The sequence below is a fragment of the Rattus rattus genome, chromosome 16 (genome assembly GCF_011064425.1).
Source record: "Rattus rattus isolate New Zealand chromosome 16, Rrattus_CSIRO_v1, whole genome shotgun sequence".
Taxonomy (NCBI): domain Eukaryota; kingdom Metazoa; phylum Chordata; class Mammalia; order Rodentia; family Muridae; genus Rattus; species Rattus rattus.
In genome coordinates this window covers 4,792,429-4,814,650 of record NC_046169.1, presented here as the reverse complement: position 1 = coordinate 4,814,650, position 22,222 = coordinate 4,792,429, and the positions used below count along the sequence as shown (strand labels likewise).

Sequence of the window (22,222 nt, the reverse complement as noted above, 5' to 3'; positions counted from 1 at the left end):
GCCTTCTCATTGGCTCGGAGAACTCTGTGCTCCATGACTAGCCATCCTGTTCCTCACGTGGGGTGTCATGGTCACGTGCTCCATCCAGGACAGGAACTGGGTCGGGAGCAGACGAAATGTCTTCCGGTCTCAGAGATAAGGATACTGGGGGTTTCTGCATCCGTTCAACCATCCCAATTTTTGTCTGATGACAAGGTTCCTCTCGCCCCACAGCTCTGGATTTGATTCCTCGCACCACCAAGGGAAGAGGAAAAGTCTCTGAACATTAAACAAGCTATACTTTTAAAAGTTCACCCAAAAAAAGAAAAGGACCAAAGTGACCCTGATTTCTGGGATTGAGGTCCACAGCTGCAGACATTGTGATGATACACCAGAGGACAAAGCAGTCCATTCTCCCCTCCCCCTCCTGCCATGGTCCTGGCCCCTTTAAACTTATAATGCTATGTCCATAATTCTTGGTGGCATATCAAAACTCTTCTGGGTATCTGGTCACAGAGTGTGAAAACTCAAGCTTATAGAAATGGTGTTTATACCCCCCAGTTAGGGCTAGGGCAAATGTTAAAATATATAGTTTGCTTCTAAGTAGAAAATTAATTTGTTCATGGGGGGGGTGTTGTTGTTCTTTGTTTTGTTTTTGTTTTTGTTTGTTTGTTTGTTTGTTGAGACAGGTTTCTCTGTGTAACAGCGCTAGCTATCCTGGAACTAACTCTTTGTAGACGAGGCTGGCCTTGAACTCACAGAGATCTGCCTGCCTCTGCCTCCCGAGTGCTGGGACTAAGGATGTGTGCCTCAAGGCCTGGTGAATATCTCAGCTTTGTCTCCCTCCTTCATTTCCTCTCGTCCCAGGACACCGTTTGCCTGCAAGTCCAGCCTAGCCTCACAATCACCATCCTCCTGGTTCGGTGTCCCATGTGCTGCATTGCAGACATGCCCCACCTCAAGGGGGTAACAGCTGCTCACAGCTGGAATTCAAAACCTAGGAAAGCATTTACTGGTCACTCAAACGAAATGAATCGCGCTGGGACTCTGCGCCGGTTCTCTTTCAGTTGCTGTGATATAACACTACCCAAAACCAACCCTGGGACGAAAGGGTTGAGTTCATCACCCAGGTTATAGGCCCTCAGTGGGGAGAGTTGGGACAAAAGTTCAAACCGGAGGAACACAGCTTGCTGGCTCGCTCCCAGCTCAGGGTCACCTTTCTTACGGAACCCAGGACTATCTGCCCAGGGGTGGCTCCGCCCACAGCGGCATGGCCCCTCCCACATCAGTTATCAGTCAAAAAAAAAAAAAAAAAAAAAACGCCCCCCACAGATTTGCCTACAGGCAGGTCTGATGGAAGCAGTTCCTCCTTGAGCCTTCCCCTCTCCTCCCAAGAATCCCCAAGTTTGTGTCAAGTAGATAAAACCTACCCAGTAGACCCGCTCCCTATGGGTCTAATAGAGAGTGGAAAGTTGAAGTCGGGGCTCAGAGGCTTTGCTTGAGTAGAGTGTGTCCCCAGAGATGAGGCACAGAGAGCCTGACCCCATGATCCCACACAGTTTGGAAAATAGAAGAGAAGAAATAGTCACATGCAGACCTCAGCATGTCACCCTGCTGTCCTCTGTGGCACACGCACGATACCCCTAACCCTGGCCTTGGCCTCTGAGTCCTGGGCAGAACACACAGGGACAGCTGGGCAGTGGTGGTGGTGGTGCTGACGTTTAATCCCAGCACTCGGGAGGCAGAGGCAAGAGGATGTCTGTGAGTTTGAGGCTGGCCTGATCTACAAAGTGAGTTCCAGGACAGCCAGGGAGATACAGAGAAACCCTGTCTCAATAAATAAATAAATAAATAAATAAATAAATAAATAAATAAATAAATAAATAAATAAAATAAAACCAACCAAACAATAAAACACATGACCTATCTGAGAGGAAGGGAGAGAGGGAAGTGTAGCTTACCATAGAACTGTACTCAAGCCACAGGTTGGTTCCCTGACGGGTTCCTTCATGCGTTCCCCTTCCCAAGGAAAACAGGGTGGAGGCTTTGGTCTTATCTATCATCTATGAATATTGTAAACCATGTAGATCACATTTTAGGTTAACGAAGAGACGTGCCAAAAAAAAAAAAAAAAAAAAGGTAGCACACAGCAAATAGTGCAGCATCCCACCAGCTGTCCTTTTAAAATCCCTTTTTAAAAAGTTAAAATAGGGGTTAAAGAAATGCGTCAGCCATTACGACCATTGGCTGCTCTCGCAGAGGACCTGGGTTCAGTTCTTAGCACACACAGGGCGGCTCAAAACTGTCTGTAACTCCAGTTCCAGGGCATCTGACGCCCTCTGCTGGCTTCTGTGTGCAATGCACACGTGTGCAGTGCCTTTATATTCCAACAAATACTCATACACATAAAAATATTTTTAAAATACTTTTTAAAAGTATAAAAGAAGCTAAGGGTAATGGTGCACACTTTTAATCCCAGTAGCGGAGGTTGGGGACAGGGCACAGAGGCAGACAGGTCTCAGCCAATCTGGTCTACATTGTCCTCAGGGCTACAGGAGAGGAGAAAGGAAGGATGGAGGGACAGAGGGACAGGGTATGGGTGCAGGGGAAGCGCTTCAAAACAAAAATAGTTTCTTATGTCATCTTCGTTGTAGAAGCTTTGGCTAGCTTTCCTTTCCTCAGTGCACATCCTGCTTTGTTTATTCTTTAACTATTTTTTTTTTCCTTCAGATGATCACCTTCTGGACGTTCTTGTCACTCAGTTAAATGCTTTCCTGGAACTCCGCAGGCAGGAAATGCGTTCTGTGGAACCCTCCTCATCCCAGACGCCCTCGTGGAAGAATCTCTCTTTTAGAAATCCCTTTGGCCGTCTGAAAATCAGAAAAAGCTACCCCGTGGCAATGAAACCTCGAAACCCCCCACAGATTCAGATTTCCTTCCAGCCAAATGGGGCTTTCAAAGAATGTGGTTTGCCTGGATCCCTCCCAGCAATGGGGGGTGGGGGTGGGGGAGGGAAATGCTAAGTGGTTAAAGAAAACCAATTCGGCCAGAATAGGCACTTCGAACAGTTACACGGGACAGCAGCCTGGAGCTGGGCCTGTCTCCCTGGTGACCATTCTGGCTGCTCACCCTGGTCAAAGTCCCACCCCTCCACTTGCAAAAATGTGACTGGAGAATGTGGCCCAGCTCTCATCCAACAGTAGACGCTGCCGGCCAAGCACACGTGCTTATTTGACGCTTCGCTCTCTCTCCTACAGAGTTAAATGAAAGGAAGTAAAAAGAGCAAAGGCGTTGCCATGATACTGACTTGAGATTTGCTGCTTCAGCCTTCGTTTCCTTCCTTCCTTCCTTCTTTCCTTCCTTCCTTTCTTCCTTTCTTCTTCTTCTTCTTTCTTTTTTTTTTTTCAGTATCTTTTCCACAAATACTTTGATTGTGGAGGCACGGAAGCTGATAAAGGTTGAAGTTCTATTTGCGCGGGACAGTGGTAGTGCACGCCTCTAATCCCAGCACTGGGGAGGCAGAGCAAGCAGATCTCGGCGAGTCCAAGTTCAACCTGGTCAGTAAAGTAAGTTCCGTCCAGTATAGCCAGGGCTAACACAGTACAGCCAAAGTTACACGGAGAAACCCTACCTGGAAAATTAATAAAAAAGGAAACAAACAAAAAATTTGGTTTGTACCGTTAGTTTTCAAAAGTGAGATACTTGGGGGGTTGGGGATTTAGCTCAGTGGTAAGCGCTTGCCTAGAGGCATAAAGGCCCTGGGTTCGGTCCCCAGCTCCGAAAAAAAAAAAAAAAAAAAAAAAAGATTCAAAGTGAGATACTTAACAATAGGACACAATAGAAATATTTTTTATGATTTTTTTTCTTTTTTTGGAGCTGGGGAACGAACCCAGGGCCTTGCGCTTGCTAGGCAAGTGCTCTACCACTGAGCTAAATCCCCAAACCATTTTTTATGATTTTAAATGACTTTTTTTTGTTGTTGTTTATTATTATTTTTTTAATGTAGCTTGCCTGGAACACCTATGTATACCAGACTGGCTTTGGACTCCAAGAGATCTGCTTGAATTGAAGGCATGTACGATCATACCCAGTGTCGTGTTTAGTACTCTTTTTTAAAGATTTATTTTATTTTATGTGAATAGGAGTTTGCCTCCATGCCTTTGTGCTCACCGCACGTGTGCCTGGTGTCGGAGGCCAGAAGAGGTTGTCGGATCCCCTGGTCTAGAGTTGCAGACAGTTCGTGGGCCGCCATGGGGGTGTTGAGAACAGAAGCCTGGGCCTCTGGAAGAGCATCCAGTGTCCTTAGCTGTTGAGCCATCTCTCCAGCTTTGTATATAGGGTACAACTTACTTGCCTGGACCTACAGAGGTCAGAAAAGGGCACTGGGTTCCCTGGGACTGGAGTTATGGATGGTTGTGAGACACCATGTGGATGCTGGGAACTGATTCCAAGTTCTCTCCAGGAACAGCCAGTGTTCTTAACCTCTGAGGCCCAGTTTGAAGCATTTAAAAAAAAGATTTTTTTTAAAAAAAGATTTATTTATTATATATGAGGACACTGTTGCTGTCTTCAGACACAGCAGAAAAGGACATCGGATCCCATTACAGATGATTGTGAGCCACCATGTAGTTGCTGGGAATTGAACTCAGGAACTCTGGGAGAGCAATCAGTGCTCTTAGCCACTCAGCCCAGTTTTTTTTTTTTTTTTTTTTTTTGTTCTTTTTTTCGGAGCTGGGGACCGAACCCAGGGCACTGCGCTTGCTAGGCACGCGCTCTACCACCGAGCTAAATCCCCAACCCCCACTCAGCCCAGCTTTAAGCATTTTTACCAATAATATTTGAGTACTTTTAGGTCCTAATGTTAAGAAAAATTACACCCGTCATAAATATGAAGCCAGCAAAAACACTTAGGAGGAAAGACAGATAGACAGACACAGAAAGACAGACAGAAAGGAAGAGAAAGAAAAGAAAAGAAAAATTTGTATTTGTGTTGTCTCCCCAACAGGCTAGTTGATCCTTTAAAAAATATTCCTTGCTGAGACTGGAGAGGCTGTTCAGTGGTTAGAGCGCTGGCTGCTCTTGCAGAGGGTCCAAGGTCAATTCCCAGAGCCCACATGGACTCTCTTGCCACCAGGTGTGAATGTTGGTGCACATACATATAAGGGACAAAACGCCCCCACACATAAAATAACAATGAAAATATTGTTTATTGTTATTTAAAGCACATGTTTTATTTAATTTTTTGTCTTTTAAAAAGGATCGTGTGTGTGTGTGTGTGTGTGTGTGTGTGAGAGAGAGAGAGAGAGAGAGAGAGAGAGAGAGAGAGAGTTTGCATGTATGTTTGTGCACCATGTGGGTGCAATACCGGCAGAGGCCAGAAGAGGGTGGTAGTTCCCAGTAGAGACTCTTCACATTGGCCGCATCGCCTGTCAATAAAAAGTCTATGGCCAATGTGCTGAGGCAGGATTAGAAAGTGCAACATCTGGGGTTGGGAATTTAGCTCAGTAGTAGGACGCTTGCCTAGCAAGCGCAAGGCCCTGGGTTCGGTCCCCAGCTCCGAAAAAAAGAAAGAGAAAAAAAAAGAAAAAAGAAAAAAAGAAAGAAAGTGCAACATCTGCGAGAGAAAGAGGGAATTCTGGGAAATAGTCAGGCGCAGGAGATTGACTGTGAATGTTGAAGGAGAGAGCCGCACAAAACTGAGGAGTGGTAACCAACCACAGGGCGGAATGTACACTGGAATAAATGGGGAATTAGGTTATGAGCTAGTCGGGGGAACAAGTCCAATCTTCTGTCATCACTCATGCAATAATTGAGTCTCAGAACCCAGAGGCTGGGTAGAATAGCCCGAGGTTACAGTTCCGCCTGAAACTGGAGTGACAGGCAGTGATGAACTGAGGCGGAAGTGTTGGGAATCAAACCCTGGTCCTCTAAGAAGAGTAGCCAGTGCTCTAAACCACTGAGCTCTCAACCACTGAGCTCTCCACACAGTTTAGAGAAAATGATTCCGATATAATGATTTCCTAGTATGAAGGTTATAAAAAATTATAAAGCAAACAAACCGAGCACAATAAAGTTGTCTTTGCAAGACTTGTTTTCCTACCCATTCCAACTGTCCGGTCACAACTTGTATCAGGGACTCTTCAATTAGCTGAAAAAAAAAATATATATATATATATATATATATATGGCATGGTTTTTCTTCAAGTTAATCTTCCACCTGGAAGGCAGTAAAATAATGAAGGGTAAAGACAAATGACCATTTCATACAGTGAGTTTCTGTAGGGAGACAGCGGGGAGAGGGCGGCTTGCGGACCATGTGACAGAGTAGCAGCCGGAGCGAGCAGATCCAGCTCTCGGAAACTGGTAGCAGTGTAGCCGGAGATCCTTTTTTTAAAAATAAATAAATAAATAAATAAATAAGTTTCCTGCGCCTTTGTGATTTATCTGCTTGGGTTTGAAAGTCACAGCTTCATGTTTCCTTGTACCCAAAATTATCAGAATAGTCTTTTTAAACCTTCCATTTGGGTGCATTTTTGAAGGGAATTTTGGTGAAATCCATCCAATATGGCTCGCCTCTAACTTTAGTTGTTCTTCTTGTTGATTTGGCAAAATACACACGAAAAGGGCTGGAGAGATGGCTCAGTGGTTAAGAGCTCCGACTGCTCTTCTAGAGGTCCTGAGTTCAAATCCCAGCAACCACATGGTGGCTCACAACCATCTGTAATGGGATCTGATGCCCTCTTCTGGTGTGTCTGAAGACAGTGATGGTGTACTTATATATAATAAATAAAATAAATCTTTAAAAAAAAATACACACAAAAAGCTACCAAACAGAAGGAAGGATTCCTTGTGGGTCCTGGTTTGAAGGTTCAGCCCAGCATGGTGGATAAGGATCGCAAGAGAGACAGTCTCCAGGGTTGGGGATTTAGCTCAGTGGCAGAGCACTTGCCTAGCAAGCGCAAGGCCCTGGGTTTGGTCCCCAGCTCCGGGAAAAAAAAATTTTTTTAAAAAAAATTGAGAGACAGCCTCCAGCTGTGTTGGCAGGAGCTGGAGGCAGCTGGTCACACGGAGTCTGCAGTCAGGAAGTAGGGGGCTGTGAATGCCTGCATGTTGGAGGTTTCCTCCAGTCTTACTCAGTTCTCAACCCCAGCCCACAGGATGTTTGCACATGCACACGTGTGTGCGCGCACGCAAACACACACACACACACACACACACACACACACACACACTCAGGACAAATCTTCCTTCCTTAGCTGACCGTGTCTTGGAACACCTTCACTGACACCCAGAAGCATGTCTCCTAGGTGATCCCAGCGCTCCCCAAGTTGACAGTACCAGTACATCCTCTGATTCAGACATTTCATTGTTTGAAATATATTTGTATCAAAATAGGGCAATCGTCCTGTGAGTATGAGGAATGGCATTGTAGGAATTAGCATTGTAGTCTCTTTGTTTAAAAAAAAAAAAAAAGGACTGTTCTTCCAGGGGTCCTGAGTTCAATTCCCAGCAACCACATGGTGGCTCACAACCATCTGGAATGGGATCCAATGCCCTCTTCTGGTGTGGCTAAAGACAGCTACAGTGTACTCATATGCATAAAATAAATAAATAAGCCTTTTTTTTTTTAAAGTCACAAACTATCTAAATGTTTGATAACACAGGACTGAATAAATCTGTGAATGAAAGTTCCTAGAAAGGAAACTGGATCTTCTAGGAAGCTGACCAATTGCTTAGAACTTCAATGACTATGGAGAGGTTGGGATGTTGCAGGTCAGGAGCCTAATTACAACTTAGCGTGGGCTACCCGCAGCCCCCTTATCAGCCATTCTTGCTGCCTGTGGCAATCAGGTAAAACCTTCTGAGCTGTATTAACTGAACGGAGCATTAGCTTCTGCCAGCCCCAAACCCAAGTGTCCTCCTTCTGCCGTGACCTGAAAATATCAGCACCAGAAAGATTTTAAAGTGTTTTCACCTGGCATGGGCAGCGCACACCTTTAATCCTAGCACTCAGGAGGCAGAAGCAGGCAGATCTCTGTGAGTTCGAGGTCAGCCTGGTCTCCAGAGTGAGTTGCAGGACAGCCAGGGCTACACTGTGAGACCCTGTCAGAATAAAAGGTGTCTTGAGGGTTGGAGAGATGGCTCAGTGGTTAAGAGCACAGACTGCTCTTCCAGAGGTCCTGAGTTCAAATCCCAGCAACCACATGGTGGCTCACAACCATCTGTAACGGGATCTGATGCCCTCTTCTGGTGTGTTTGAAGACAGCTACAGTGTATTCATATACATAAAATAAATAAATATTTAAAAAAAAGGTGTCTTGACTTACAACCCTCTGTTCTGTTTCTATCAAAACGTCATGAAATTGTTACCTGGCCGGAACATGGAACTCTATTAAAGGAAATGGAAACATGGAAATGTAAATCTGTTGGCCGTCTTTGTCATTTTCTCTAAGAGAGCTGTGTGGTTGGTTTTCTTTTTTCCAACTCCTTCGTGGACTGTCACAAACGCATTAGGTGCAATGCATTACAGACTAATAATATACAGTGAGTACTGGCTGCAGGCTCAGTGGTGTAATGCGTGCCCAGCCTGTGTGAGGCCCTTGGTCTGCCACACCTAACGCCTAAAACAGCACACAGTGGAGCCTGCGAATAGCATGTAAACACATTCCCATCTTAGAAAGGGCACATAACCTACGTGCAATTAAGACACTCATACGGATAAAATAAAAAAAATAAGTATACCTTTTTAAAACAGTGGTTGAGGGTGTAGCATGGTGGTTAGAGCACTTACTCAGTAGGAGAACGGTCCTGAGTTCAGTTCTTAACAGAGAAAGTGAAAAAAGAGATCCATTTAATGATGTGTGTCGCTTCAGCTGGAAACGTGTGCATGTATGTGTGCACGAGTGTGTGAATAAATTTAGCCATCAACGTGAGGACAACTGGGTTTGTTTTGTTTGTTGTGACGGAGTCTCACTGGCCAGGATACCTTGAATTCATCGAGTTCCTTCTACCTCTGTTTCCTGGCTGCTGGCACTAAAAGCGTGCACCACCATGCCTGGCAAAGCTGTTCAAAAGTTTCTGTGGTGCGTGTGGCTGTCGTCCGTTCTATGATCCTTCTGGAATATTCTGCTGCAGGCGGGCCCCCAGTGCTTGCTGTCCTCAAATATCAAGTAAAAAAGGCATATCAGGAAGAGAGAGTCCAGGCAGTGAGGGCGAGGAAGTGTGTGTGTGTGTGTGTGTATGTGCACATGCACGTACATGAGAGAGTTGGGTAGGGGTATGGGGGAGTGAGGGGGGGGGGTAGGGGAGCTGACCTCCAAATCTCCGTGGGCCACTATTTACTACTTTGGGAAAAGGCACAGGTTCAACTCCAGTTGCCCTCCAGCCTTTGCGTCTAACATGCCATGACTAGCGCTGCGCTATGCCTCAAGGTCGATGGCCTCCAGAGAAAGGACATTTTCCCCTCTTGTCAAAAGAGGCTATCTAGTCTGCATCTGGGTCTTCCTGTGCCTAGCTTGTTCCCTATGCCAAAGCCCCACGCAGACAAGTCCACATGACACATGGCGGGGCCAGTCCGGAAAACAGATACTGGGTGGACAATAGCAGCGTCTGCTCTATGGAGCCCTCAAGGTCTTGCCCTTCAGGCTCTCTGGGTACACACAGCAGTTAAGGGACCTGAGTGTCTTTTCCTTACCTTAATACGCTGACATCCACTAAGTGACTTACTTTGATTTTGTAGGCTCTTGATGTTTAAACCACTTTGAAAAGAGGACCTTGGGCTACCGAGAAGTCACAGTAACTAAAGGCTCTTGCTACAAAGTCTGGTGGCTTAAATTCAATCCCCCCAGGACCATGGGGTGGTAGGAGGGGCCTGACTCCCACAAGTTGACCTCTAGCCTGACTCTGTGCATGCATACACATGTAAGTTTGGTGGTTTGTTTTTTTTTTTTTTTTTTTTTTTTGGAGCTGGGGACCCAGACCAGGACCTTGTGCTTGCTAGGCCAAGTGCTCTACCACTGAGCTAAATCCCCAACCCCTCACATGTAAGTTTTAAAAAGATGACCTGTCATTGAAATTAATAACTAAAAGATGTAAAAGCCACTAACTAGTGATTCTATGTAAATCGAAGTACCTAAGCCTACCTACCTAAACACTGCAACTAGGACTGTGTGAATGTGCTGCAAGGCTGTTCACCATCCCTAAAGTACCATTCCCTGCAAAGAAAACGAAACATGGTGAGCTTTATCCTGTGGAAGCCATACTCACGGTCTGTTCCACCTTCACGAACAAGCCCAGGCACTGCCAGCTAGAATCCATTACACACCCCCACCGCTTCACCCTTACCCCACCGCTTCACCCCTGCCCAAAACACCTTTACAAAGCTGCAGCTTTTGTAAGATTGAACCTCCCTCTCCATGGAAACACTAGAAACTTCCACTTAAGAACAAGGACGTAGGACTGGACAGATGGCTCAGTGGTTAAGAGCCCTAGCTGCTTTTCCAGAGGTCCTGAGTTCAATTCCCACCACACGGTGGCTCACAACCATCTGTAATGGGATCTGATGCCCTCTTCTGGTGTGTCTGAAGACAGCTACAGTGTACTCATATACATTAAATAAATCTTTAAAAATCAGAAAACAAAAAAAAAAAAAAAAAACCCAAGGATGCAAAACTGGGAAGCTCCTCAGTTCCGTGCATGATTAGGTAGTTATGGCAGAAACTTCTAGCAAGTTAGCCAGAACCATCCCAAGAAGTCTTTCAGCTCCGATTCCACCTGTGTTTCTGATTAGAACTATGGACAGATAATTGTATTTTAAGATTTTATTTTTTAAAAGTAAAGGCTTCTGCCCGGCATCATGGCACACACCTTTAAAACCAGCGCTGGAGGAGACTGTCAAAAAGACAAAAAAATAAAAAACAAAAAAACAAATCAAAAATTAAAGTTTTTTTTTTTCATGGATCCAAAGAACCAATAAAAAGCTGTCATAAAGTCCTTGTTAAAATGTTGGAACAGTGTAAGCACACCTTTGTGGGGCAGTTTACTGCTATCTGCCAAAATGTTGAATCCAACCGTCTTTTGGCTCAGCAACCCTCCTTTGAGACGTTTATTTCTAATATGTACAAATTCCAGTTTTCCACAAGCCCACCAACCCCAAGATGGATTTGGCTTTTCTATAGCGGCATCCTGCCTTCCTTTTCCATCGATGTCCAAAAGACTCCAGCTCTTAGGGTCCAGTGACCATGTGGATTGGGCTGGTTTCTTCCTGGCAGACGGTGGGCTTAGTGTGGTATACCGTTGTATGTGGTACACCTTCTGTAGCATAGCATGTGCCGGAGTTGCATTACTGGAGCACAGCAACATTCTGTCTCTTTACTCAAGGAAGTGACTTGGCTGAACCCCAGGGAATTTCCCCAAATTGCTAGCCCTGCTGTGCTTAGGGATACGAAGTACCTCACCTCTCTGATGTGGCCATCCAAACCCTTCTGTCTTCTACCCAGTATCCAGTATTTCAAGGATCATGGGGATTGATGAAAATGGAAAAACAAGCTTAAGGAGCTTGTCACCGTCCCCTTAATAAGGGGCCGAGCCACCAGCCAATGGTTCACTTAATGGTCTGGACCTAAACTGTGACTGCAGATTTACAGGAATACTGACTCTGACATGCAGAGGTTGGCCAAAAGGAGACTTGGTACCTTCTCCTGTGCAGTTCAACGTACTGTACCAGAGCTATACTTGCCTAAGTACCAAGTTAACAACTGCTCAATGGCTGCTGGCTTCTTACCTTTATACCAGACTGGCCCTAAGCTCAAGAGATGTCTGTCTTCCAGCGCTAGAATTAAAGGTTATGCACCACGTCCAGCCCAAATTTCACTCTAAATAAACCCTGTTAATGTGGTGACACTTTCCAGTGGTTGGGAAGCTGAAAGCTAGACAGGACAGAGTTTGAGGCCAGCCAAGTTCTTTCTTTAATCCACAAGTTAGGAAATGAAATGTTGGGGGTGGGGAAGACAGTGACTTTCTCGCTTCTTCTGTGGATGGACATTCAGGCATACATCTAGGGGGTAAGAAATGATTATCAGAAATAGTGGCAAGTGTCACTTTTAAAACAGAGAAATACAGGGGCTGGGGATTTAGCTCAGTGGTAGAGCGCTTACCTAGGAAGCGCAAGGCCCTGGGTTCGGTCCCCAGCTCCGGGGGGGGGGGAAAAAAAAAAAAAAGAGAAATACTAGCAAGCATGGTGACACATACCAATAATCACAGCACTTGACAGAGGCAGGATCCAACCTACTACGTAATGAGCTTCAGGCAAGCCTGGGCTACAAGACCCTTATGAACCTAACACCAAAACCTGTAAATTTCAAACTTAAGAGTCAATCCACAGTTAGTTCCAGAGGATACTGCTTAGATGCTGAACAGAACTTCTCAAATTTAAGAGGGTTTTTTTTTTTGTTTCATTTCTTGAACATCTAAAGCTGGTTAAGCAAGGCAAACCGTTCCCACTCTTAACATCTTTAAAAGGGTAGCTGTCACGACACACCCACTAGAGTTACAAAGCCGTTTCCTGGAGGCAGAGTTCACTTTTAAATGGATCACTTACTAACAACAGATGTCCACAATGGTAGTTCTAAAGCAACAGTCCAAGTCAGTCACTTGTTCCTAAGTTGGTAATCAGGAACACTACAGCCTGCTGAGGTCCTCCCAGGGCTTAAGAGAACTGATGTGCAATCTGAGACCAACCTCACTTCTCACTTACTGTGCCAAGTTTTAAATTAACCTTAACCTTCTGATCTTGGCTCCTCATATTTTTAAATGTATTGTGTGTACACAAATGTAGGGATTGTGTGGTCAAACCATTTTGGAAGCTGGTCCCCTCCTTCCACCGTAGGTTGACAACCTTTCTACCCACTTTGTACCCACTCTCTCCCTCACTGGGCCCAGCACCAAGTGTTGTTAATGGGGAAAAGCCTTTAAGTTGTTTACTCTTAAGGCACTACTATAAAGTGTGACAAAAAGCTTATTCTTCAGTGAAAGTCATTTAACTAATATTTAAAACCTCTGCAATTATTAGTTTATTAGTATCATCCAGGACTCATGTTCAGTATTCCTCCTCAAATTACAGAACAAAGGCAACTGTAAAGAACCCAAGTCAAAATGATATAACAGCACTCCATCACAAAAGCGCGGAAAATTACAAGAACGCTATTTTAAAACACTGGCACTTTAAGAGAATGATAATCTCAAAAAAAAAAAAAGAAAAAAAAGAAAAAAGAAAACCCACAAAATTGCCAAATTGTTCCCTAAACTAAGCAGATTAAACATGATTAATGAATGAGTTCGGGCTTTATAAAGAAAAAGCAAATGGCTTGGACAACTGGTACTAATATGCAAAGTTTATCCGCTTTCCTTGTATCTGATTTATAAAGGGACAAACCACAATATAGGAAAATATACCCTTCATTTTAAATGTGGCATAATTTTAAAAGCTGGCTCAACTAATTAAATATACCTTTAAACAGTCAAGTTTCCTGAGCAATCCGTATTTAGATAGAAGGGCAAAGGCATTACAGCCAGCTTCTCATGATAGCCTTCGCTGGGACTAAGGTCAACAAATAGTACAGCAGTCTTGTATTTTAAGCTCACGCTTTTGGGGATACATTCTCAGGTCTTTAGTAGGGGAAACTGCAAAATATAACTGTCATTACACAGTAATGGCAGTTAAAGGAGTCCTCAGGTAAGGAGCAGAACATACTTTTCTATTAGTCCTTCAAGGACAGACTTTCAGACTGTTTGATCTAATAATCCCATGGTGTGACAGAATTGATCACTCCTTGCTTTGCTAAGTAGAGTATCTCTTATCCAACTGATCACAATTTTGGAGAATTCTTCAACTGTGGATGAAAATGTTACCCCTACCACAATATGCAGGGTGTGTGGACAAAAGATTTTTCCAACTATATGAAGATACACACTAATAATCCATGTGACCCAAAATGGGCAAAAGCAAAAGACTAGCTTCCCCTTGAGAAGAAAACTTTCAGACCTATGAAAAGGACAACAGTACTAATAAAAAAAATTGTATTTACTTAGAAGCATTCAGAATGTCAACAAAACAGCCGCCATTTTTTTTTGCAATTACAGAGTGGTATTCAGTTAACAGAACAACAATTACCTTCGTATAAGCTGCATCAGAGACAACTGAAGATGGAAAAAAAAAGAAAACCAAAAAAAAAAAAAAAAAAAACAAAAAAAAAAAAGAAAGAAACCAAAAACCAAACTACTGTCCCCATATATAACTAATTTGTGCTGTGCACCAACAAGAACCTGCTTTAATTTCCATGCCAATTTACAACCCCCAGACTGTACCAGGCAAGGTTAGTGGCTATTGAAAATACCACCAGGACAGGGCTAGCTAAAGACACATTCGGTAGTGTGTTAACTATACAAAAAAAGACACTGTACAGTTTAAAAACAAATCTTACACAGCCTTACATTTCAATTTTTTTCTTTAAAAGGAGTGAGTTGTGTACAGGGGGGTTAAATGCTTTATAGACAAGAAAAAAAACTGCGCTAGAACCAACTTATTCATCATCATCATCTTCTTCTTCATCTTCATCTTCCTCTTCTTCCTCCTCTTCCTCATCCTCTTCATCCTCCTCGTCATCTTCCTCTTCCTTCTTTTTCTTGCTCTTCTCAGCCTTGACCACCCCCTTTTTCGCTGCATCAGGTTTTCCTTTAGCTCTGTAGGCAGCAATATCCTTCCAAAGCGAGGGGAGAGTAACAAAGACAAAAAATAAAACTTAACACAAAGTCTCCAGAACAGAGGCCATTGTATCTTCCCAAATAATTAAGACCACAGGAAAAGGCACATAAGCGAACAATTTACAACCCACAGCTCATGACATGGCAGCCTAACATTTGTGTTGCTATGCCTCACTGAGGTGGAATTATATACCACATCCTAATTCTAGTTTATGAGGACTAGAAGGCAGACCGATCAAAGGGTAATACTGCCACCTTCTGAACACAAAACAGCCTTCTACAGGTCCACAGCCAGACTTTAATCCACAGAAGGGAACTAGGGGAAGTTGGGGATATGTCTAAAAAAACCGAACATTTTCAGGAAAAAAAAAGTGACCTAAACAAAAATTAGCTTCTAGGTATTTTAATTTATGAATTGGAATTATAATTTTCCTCCATTCTACTGACAGTTACCTTGGCAAGCTTGAAATTTAAGCAATTTTATTTAATCCAAAGTGAACATATAATGAGTATTTGTATGTAGGCAGTACAGTTAGTTACTTGGCCCAATCTATTTTTGTAGTATATGCATATAACCACTTAGAAACCATCCTCACAACAAATTTTCCCCAAATTTGGATATATATTAAGAAATAAAACTAAAACAGCTTAAATGCCCTGCCTCAAGTCAGATTATTGGAAAAACAAACACTGTTGGCCCTTCCTATATGGAAAAAAATTTAAGTCTGCAAACAAAGAGGAAATTAAGACGAGTTCTCAAGTACAATCCCCTCACACATCTGAGGTTCCCTGCCATCCTCCTTACCTTCTCATACTTCTCCTTCAGCTTGGCAGCCTTCTTTTCATAGGGCTGCTTGTCATCCGCAGCAGTGTTGTTCCACATCTCTCCTAGTTTCTTCGCAACATCACCAATGGATAAGCCAGGATGCTCGCCTTTGATTTTTGGGCGGTACTCAGAACAGAACAAGAAGAAGGCCGAACTAAAACCAGAAATGTAGTTTTCAGATTTTAACAACTTTCAGGCATATATATAAATATAAGACATTCTAAATTAGTAATTGAGCAATTAGAAATCGAGCAATTTCTAAAGATACAAAAGGACCAAAAATGGTAGTGATATACTGTACAAAGGAATCAGTGTCTCAGTTCAAATGCCTTACCCTAATAAAATTCTACCCGACTTAAGTTACATTATGACTTCTCAAAATACAAGACCTGAGAGCCATTTTCAGCTAAGGTACCAAGTACTAGACACGGTGGCCGAATCAATTCCTACCTACTCTAAACAACTCAAAATAAAAGCTCATACTTACGGAGGCCTCTTGGGGGCATTGGGGTCCTTGAACTTCTTTTTGGTCTCCCCTTTGGGGGGGATGTAGGTTTTCATTTCTCTTTCATAACGAGCCTTGTCAGCCTTTGCCATATCTTCAAATTTCCCCTTTTCTTTAGCAGACATAGTCTAGAAAGAGTCATTTGTAAATTTGATATAGAGTGTTTAATATGCCACCCTAAAGCACTTTAATAGTCAAATAGTAAGGAGAACACCCAGCCCCTTCATCCTAATCTACAACTAAAAGGCCGCCAGTGTCTCTAAAGCCCCCTTACCTTCCACCTCTCTGAGCACTTCTTGGAGAACTCTGAGAAGTTGACAGAAGCATCCGGGTGCTTCTTCTTGTGCTCCTCCCGGCAGGTTTGCACAAAGAATGCATATGAGGACATTTTGCCTCTCGGCTTCTTAGGATCTCCTTTGCCCATGTTTAGTTGATTTTCTGAAAGAAAGCACTCAATGTTAGTAACCAAAAAACTGAAACGGACCAGTTTCGAACTGCTCAGGGTGGCAAGACAACCAAAGTTTGTGTTATTTAACACAGCAGTGACGACAATCTCCCATAAAAGCCAAGCAGGACATTGCAAACCATAGCCAATTCCTAGAAGTGGTTAAGCCACAGCAATGAGGGCATGGGACACAGGGAAGGAAAAAAAAAAAAACGGTCCTCAAAGTGTGATCTCAAAAATGTAGGCACAGATACACTCAAGCATTGGCTATCTGTCCGGTCTGTTCTGAATGACTCCTAACTGGTAGTTTAAACCATGTGCAAATCTTTAAAAAAAATTTAAACCAGCAAAACACAAACATTAAAAAAAAAGAAAAAAAACCCACCCTTTCCATTAGTGAGTTTTGCAGTGTACAAGGAATGATCCAGTAGACCTTAAGAGAATTACAGGCCTAGAAAAGCAGGGGGAGGGGATGAAAAGCAAAACAATAAATCCCCCTCGTGCACCTAAAGTTTACCCAGCTTTAGGAACACCCTGTCTTCGCATCAAACTTTGCTCGGGAGGGCGGAGGCGGCGCTGGGACAGGGCCGGGAGAGGCCGCCGTTTCCTATCGCTTTGGCCCCGAGATGCGTTTCTGCTCTGACTAAACACGTCCGGTCTGAAGTTTCTCCGAGTAAACAAGGATGAGGGACAAAAGCCACTCCTGCCGCCGCCCCCCCTCTGCCACCACGGGGGTGTCGGGCTTTTTTTTCCAACAGGGCCCGTGAAAAGTTGGGGTACCCTGGCGCGCGCGGGGAGGATTCCCCGCCCTCCGAACTTGGCCTGAGGTAGAGGGGGGCTGCGGCTCCGGGCGGGCCCGAGGCCGCCACGTGCGCCCGGAAGGCCGCAGGCTCGCGCCGCCGCCCCCATTTTGTCGGCCGCGGCGCAAGGAGAAGCCCCGCTCGAAATGGGGGCTGGCTCCGCCCGCGGCCGCCAGGGCCGGCGCACGGAATGGCCGCTGCGCGTCTTCCCCGCCTGCGCCGCCGCCGCCGCCGCCGCGAGGGCGAGCGCGAGCGAGAATATGGCTCCTTCCCTTTGTGTGTGCGCGCGTGTGAGTGTGTGTATGTGTGTGTGTGTATGTGAGTGTGTGAGGAGACTGAGGCGCGCGGCGGGCGGGGCGCTGGCGCACTCGCCATGGCGGCGGGGGAGGGGGCGGGGGCGCGGCCCCTCCCCCGCGGCCCCCTGCGCCGTCTCCCTCCGCGCGCCCCTGCCGCCCCTGCACGGAGAACGCGGGGCTGTGAAGAGAGAGAGAGGGAGCGAGAGGAGAGGGGGAAAAAAAAAAGTTGCCTCAGAACTGCTGCGCCCAGCTTCCCCCGCCCGCACGCCCGCCTTGTTTTCTACAGCCAGCAGCGCCGGGCCGAGTCAGCCATGTTCCAGCGAGCGCGGCGCCGCTCCCCCACTGCCGCCCGCTCGCCCGCCGCCGCGCCCGGCCCGAGCCGCCCCCTGCACGGCCGCCCCGGCCCACCACGCCGCCCTCGCCCGCCGCAGCGGCGCCCTGCCTGCCGCCCCGCGCTTCCCGCCGCGGCCGCCCATGCAGCCGGGAAGCGCCGCCGCTGCCCGCTCCGCGCACGCCGCCTGCCCGAAACGCTCGGCCCCGGGGGCCACAAACACGTTTAAAAAAATTTTTTTAAAATAATCCGGAACACACACAAAAAAATTTTTTTTGCGCCAGTGAAGCGCGGAGGGCGCCGCGGGTGTGAAGTGGCGGCCGCCTGAGGCCCGCGGCTCGGCTCGGGGCAGCGTTCGCGGCGCCCGGCGGAGCCTCGCTCCGTGCGCAGTTCCCCCCACGGTCCCCCCTCATTTGCCTTTGTGTGGAGCCTGACCCGCCGGCTCCGGGCCGCGGGGATCCGGTCGCCGCGCGGGCTACGAGGCTGCCTGAGGCGCTTTCCCCGCCGCTGCGCCGCCCCACACTTACCCTCCGCGAGGCACAGAGTCGCCCAGTGCCCGTCCGGCTCTCGCTTGCCCCGGCGCTGTCTCTATGGAGCTCAATGTACTGCAATGGCTGTGAGAGCGGGAGCCAGACGCAGCCTCCTCACTCTCTCCGCTCTGTAACATTACTCTCCAGCCAGCGCGCCTCCTATTGGCTACCGCCAACTCACGGGGCTCGCTCATTGGCCCGTTCCCTCCCATTGTCCTGACCAGAGCCCGTGCGCCATTGGCTGTCTGCGAGGACACGTCACCGAGGATTGAAACAGCGCGCAAATCTGAATGTGTGAGTGTGTGCCGGGCCGAGAGGCTGAGGCGGGAGAGGCAGCTGCAGAGGCAGCAGCTGCTACGGGAAAGCGGAGCTCTATGGTGTCTGTGTGCCTGCGTCTGCCCCGAGCCAGCCCCACGCCCGAGCCGCGGCGCGCGCGGTCAGGGCCCAGCTCTGCCACAGCCACCGCCGCGTCCTCAGGCCCGAGCGGCTCCCGCAGGCCCGCCCCCCCCTCCCGCTCCACGCTCCCGCCCGGAGCCGTTGAGATTCGCGGCCCGTGCTTGGGGATGCGTCGCCGAGTGGGGCGGCTGCTCGGGGGCCTGCGGCCCAAACGCGGGGGCCTCTGTGGGCCCCGGGACGGCTATGCTGTTGCAGCCCACCACAAGACACCCCTCACCTGGGCTCCCGCCTAACGTGCCCACCCTGCCCAGAGGCCTAGGCTGCTCCCACCAGCAGGCGTCCAGTTGCACCCCTTTTTTCTGGGTTTGCTCCAGTTTCCCAGTACTTCTCCAACTCTTTTTTCTTTTGGTCAAGCACAAAGCATTGTTTTGAACTTCCCGGACACCAAAGCCTTATTCCGGGGAATTAATGCACAGCCACTGGGGTTTGATACTGGCTGCTCTCAGGAAATGTTTGGGCGGGCCCAGCTAGAATTAGCAAATTCGTTGAAGACCTCGTTCCCCCACCCCCATCCACACACATACACACACACAGGCTGTTTTCTGTGACTCGGTGTGGATTACTGTTGGAATCAAATGAATCTTTGTGATGGCTATCTTCACCCCGATTGCACCACTTAGTGCATACATGTACCTGCTCTAGGATTACCAGCCGTTTAGGGCTACTGTTACCTGAAGGATTAGATGCCATAGAGGACTGTACTTTCTCCCACTCACCAAGCTGACTGCTTACACTTAAGTCTGCAGAGAAAATAGCCAGGCCAGTTTTAAAGGCCACAGGCTTGCACTAGTCCTTGATGAATCTAATATCTTTCTGGGGGGGGGCAGAGCACCTCTCTTCAGTTAAAAACAAATGTGCCCCCCCTTTTTTATTCTGACTCTTGGATTTGCTTGATTTTACTGTCCTTACTGGGAATAGGCTCGGATAATCTTTTTTCTTTTTTTTTTTTTTTTTAAACATTTATTTATTATGTATACATCATACAGCTTTCTGCCTGCGTATATGCCTGCAGGCCAGAAGAGGGCACCAGACCTGATTATAGATGGTTGTGAGCCACCATGTGGTTGCTGGGAATTGAACTCAGGACCTCTGGAAGAGCAGACAGTGCTCTTAACCGCTGAGCCATCTCTCCAGCCCCGGATAATCTTTTCTGATTAGTGACTTTAAGGTCCATTGCCATTTTTTAACAATACACTCTTGGTCTAGCGACTATCATTGGTGTGACTGAACAGTACACCAAACACACATGCAAAGGCGTGCACACACACACACACACACGCACACACAGGTGTACTGGCTGGTTTTGTGTGTCAGTTTGACCCACGTTAGAGTCATCAGAGAGGAAGGAGACTCAGTTGAGAAAACGCCTCCATGACATCCAGCTGTAAGGCCTCTTCTCACTTAGTGATCAGTGGGGACGCTCATGGGCTCAACCCATGGTGGGAGATTTCTGGGCTGCTGGTCCTGGGTTCTATCAGAAAGCAGACTTAGTAAGCCATGGGAAGCAAATGAGTAAGTCCACAGCCTCTGCATCGGCTCCTGCCTTCGGGTTCCAGCCCTGCTTGAGTTCCTGTGCTGACTTCCTCCATCGTTGGACTATGATCTGGAAGTATAAGCCAAATAAACCCTTTCTTCCCCAATTTGTTTTCTGGTCATGGTGTCTTTGTTACAGAAATAGAAACCCTAACGAAGATGAATGGCTAATGCCTTTAGACCCCACATGCAGGAGGCAGAGGCAGGAAGATCTCTGTGGGTTCTAGACCAGCCTGGTGTACACACTGAGTTCCAGGCCTGAACTACATAAGGAGACTCCCCCCCCAAACAGAGACCCACTCTATTATTAAGAACTATATAAAACATGCTTTGTGCACTTCCAATATTTTAAAATACATGTTGACATTTAAATTGTTATCTTTACATATACTTAACCTGTCCCACTACATTTGTACTTTATGCGATTACGTAACTTCAGCCCTGTTGTATATTGTTAGTTCTTTATAAAATACTCAATAGCCGGGTGGAGAGATGGTTCAGTGGTTAGACCGCTGACTGTGTGCGCTTGCAGAAGGCCTGGGTTCAGTTCTCAACCTCCACATGGCGGCTTGCATACATCTACCCATGCGTTCACATAAAATGCAAGTACAAGTGTATCTTAGGTCAGAATAATTAAGCTATCTTCAATAGTATACCCACTACTAAGTGCCCTGTCAATCTGAGGGTGCCACTGTTATTTCTTCCCAGCACTGGCTCTGGTCCAGCTGCCCACTCTGCTAGTGGTCTGGACTAGGCTTACTCTCGTGAGGGTAAGTTAATGGCCCACAAAGAAGCAGGAGGTTTGCATTGGGCAGGGCAGGAAGTAATGGGCGCTGGGGTTAAACAGCCATAGGTTCAAATCTACCAACCACAGGCATCAGGTTTCTCATCTTCAAAACAGACAGCCAAAGCTTATTGGGAGAATTACATTTTATCTTTTGGATTCAGGGTCTTGCTATGTAGCCTGAACTAGCCTCTAACTTGCCGTCTTTCTCATAGTGTGACGTGTTCTTTTGTTTTGTTTTTTGCTTTTTTGAGACAGGTTGTGTGTGTGTGTGTGTGTGTGTGTGTGTGTGTGTGTAGTGTGTAGCCTTGGTTGTTCTGGAACTCGCTCTGTAGATCAGGGTGGCCTCAAACTCAGATCTGACTGCCAAGTGGTGGGATTAAAGGCATGTGCCACCATCACCTGTCTGGCTTTTTTCTTTTTTCTGGAGCTGGGGACCAAACCCAGAGCCTTGTGCTTGCCAGGCAAGCACTCTACCACTGAGCTAAATCCCCAACCCACCTGTCTGGTTTTTTTCATTTTAATTTTATTGAATACAATTTGCATGTGTGGTACTGGGGCCTTGTACCTCCAGCCCTAATTTGCGTACCCCCTCCCTTTTGTGACAGGGTCTCTCCTGAATAGTCCTGGTTGACCTCTAACTCCTGAGCTCCTGAATGCAAGGTGCCAGAACTGAACTTTTGGTTTGGTTTGGAGGCAGTGTTGCTCGGTGTAGTCCTGGCTGGCCTTGGACTCAGACACCCGCCTGCCTCTGTTTGAAGGCGTGTGCCACCGCCACCCAGCAAACTTTTTTTTTTCAGTTTAAAATTACATCCTGTGGACTCCTTGCATCCCATAATTTGGACAGTCTCAAGGATAACTAATCTTGAATTTCTCTTCATATTTTAATTACCAAGGTTGCAAACCTAGATAAGCTTTCTGTTTGCCTTGTTTCCCTTCCACTCAAATAGCACTAATCTCTACTTCATCTGGGGGCT

At 46.5% G+C, this 22,222-nt stretch overlaps 1 protein-coding gene across 1 annotated transcript; it reads right to left on the bottom strand.

Annotated features, from left to right (window-relative positions):
• Positions 1 to 13,025: 13,025 nt before the first annotated feature.
• Positions 13,026 to 16,210, bottom strand: Hmgb1 (high mobility group box 1). The gene is made up of 3 exons (XM_032886681.1): positions 16,053 to 16,210; positions 15,545 to 15,719; positions 13,026 to 14,735 (listed from the first exon to the last, which is right to left on the bottom strand). The coding sequence occupies exons 1-3, from the start codon at positions 16,193 to 16,195 to the stop codon at positions 14,559 to 14,561; spliced, it is 495 nt and encodes a 164-aa protein (XP_032742572.1). The 5' UTR covers positions 16,196 to 16,210; the 3' UTR covers positions 13,026 to 14,558.
• Between the last annotated feature and the right edge of the window lie 6,012 nt (positions 16,211 to 22,222).

Coding starts and splice junctions, on each gene's coding strand:
- Hmgb1 (XM_032886681.1), bottom strand. CDS start 16,195: ATGTCTGCTAAAGAAAAGGGGAAATTTGAAGATATGGCAAAGGCTGAC. Junction 15,720..16,052: donor AATGCCCCCAAGAGGCCTCC/GTAAGTATGAGC, acceptor TTCTGGTTTTAG/TTCGGCCTTCTTCTTGTTCT. Junction 14,736..15,544: donor TGAAGGAGAAGTATGAGAAG/GTAAGGAGGATG, acceptor TCGCTTTGGAAG/GATATTGCTGCCTACAGAGC.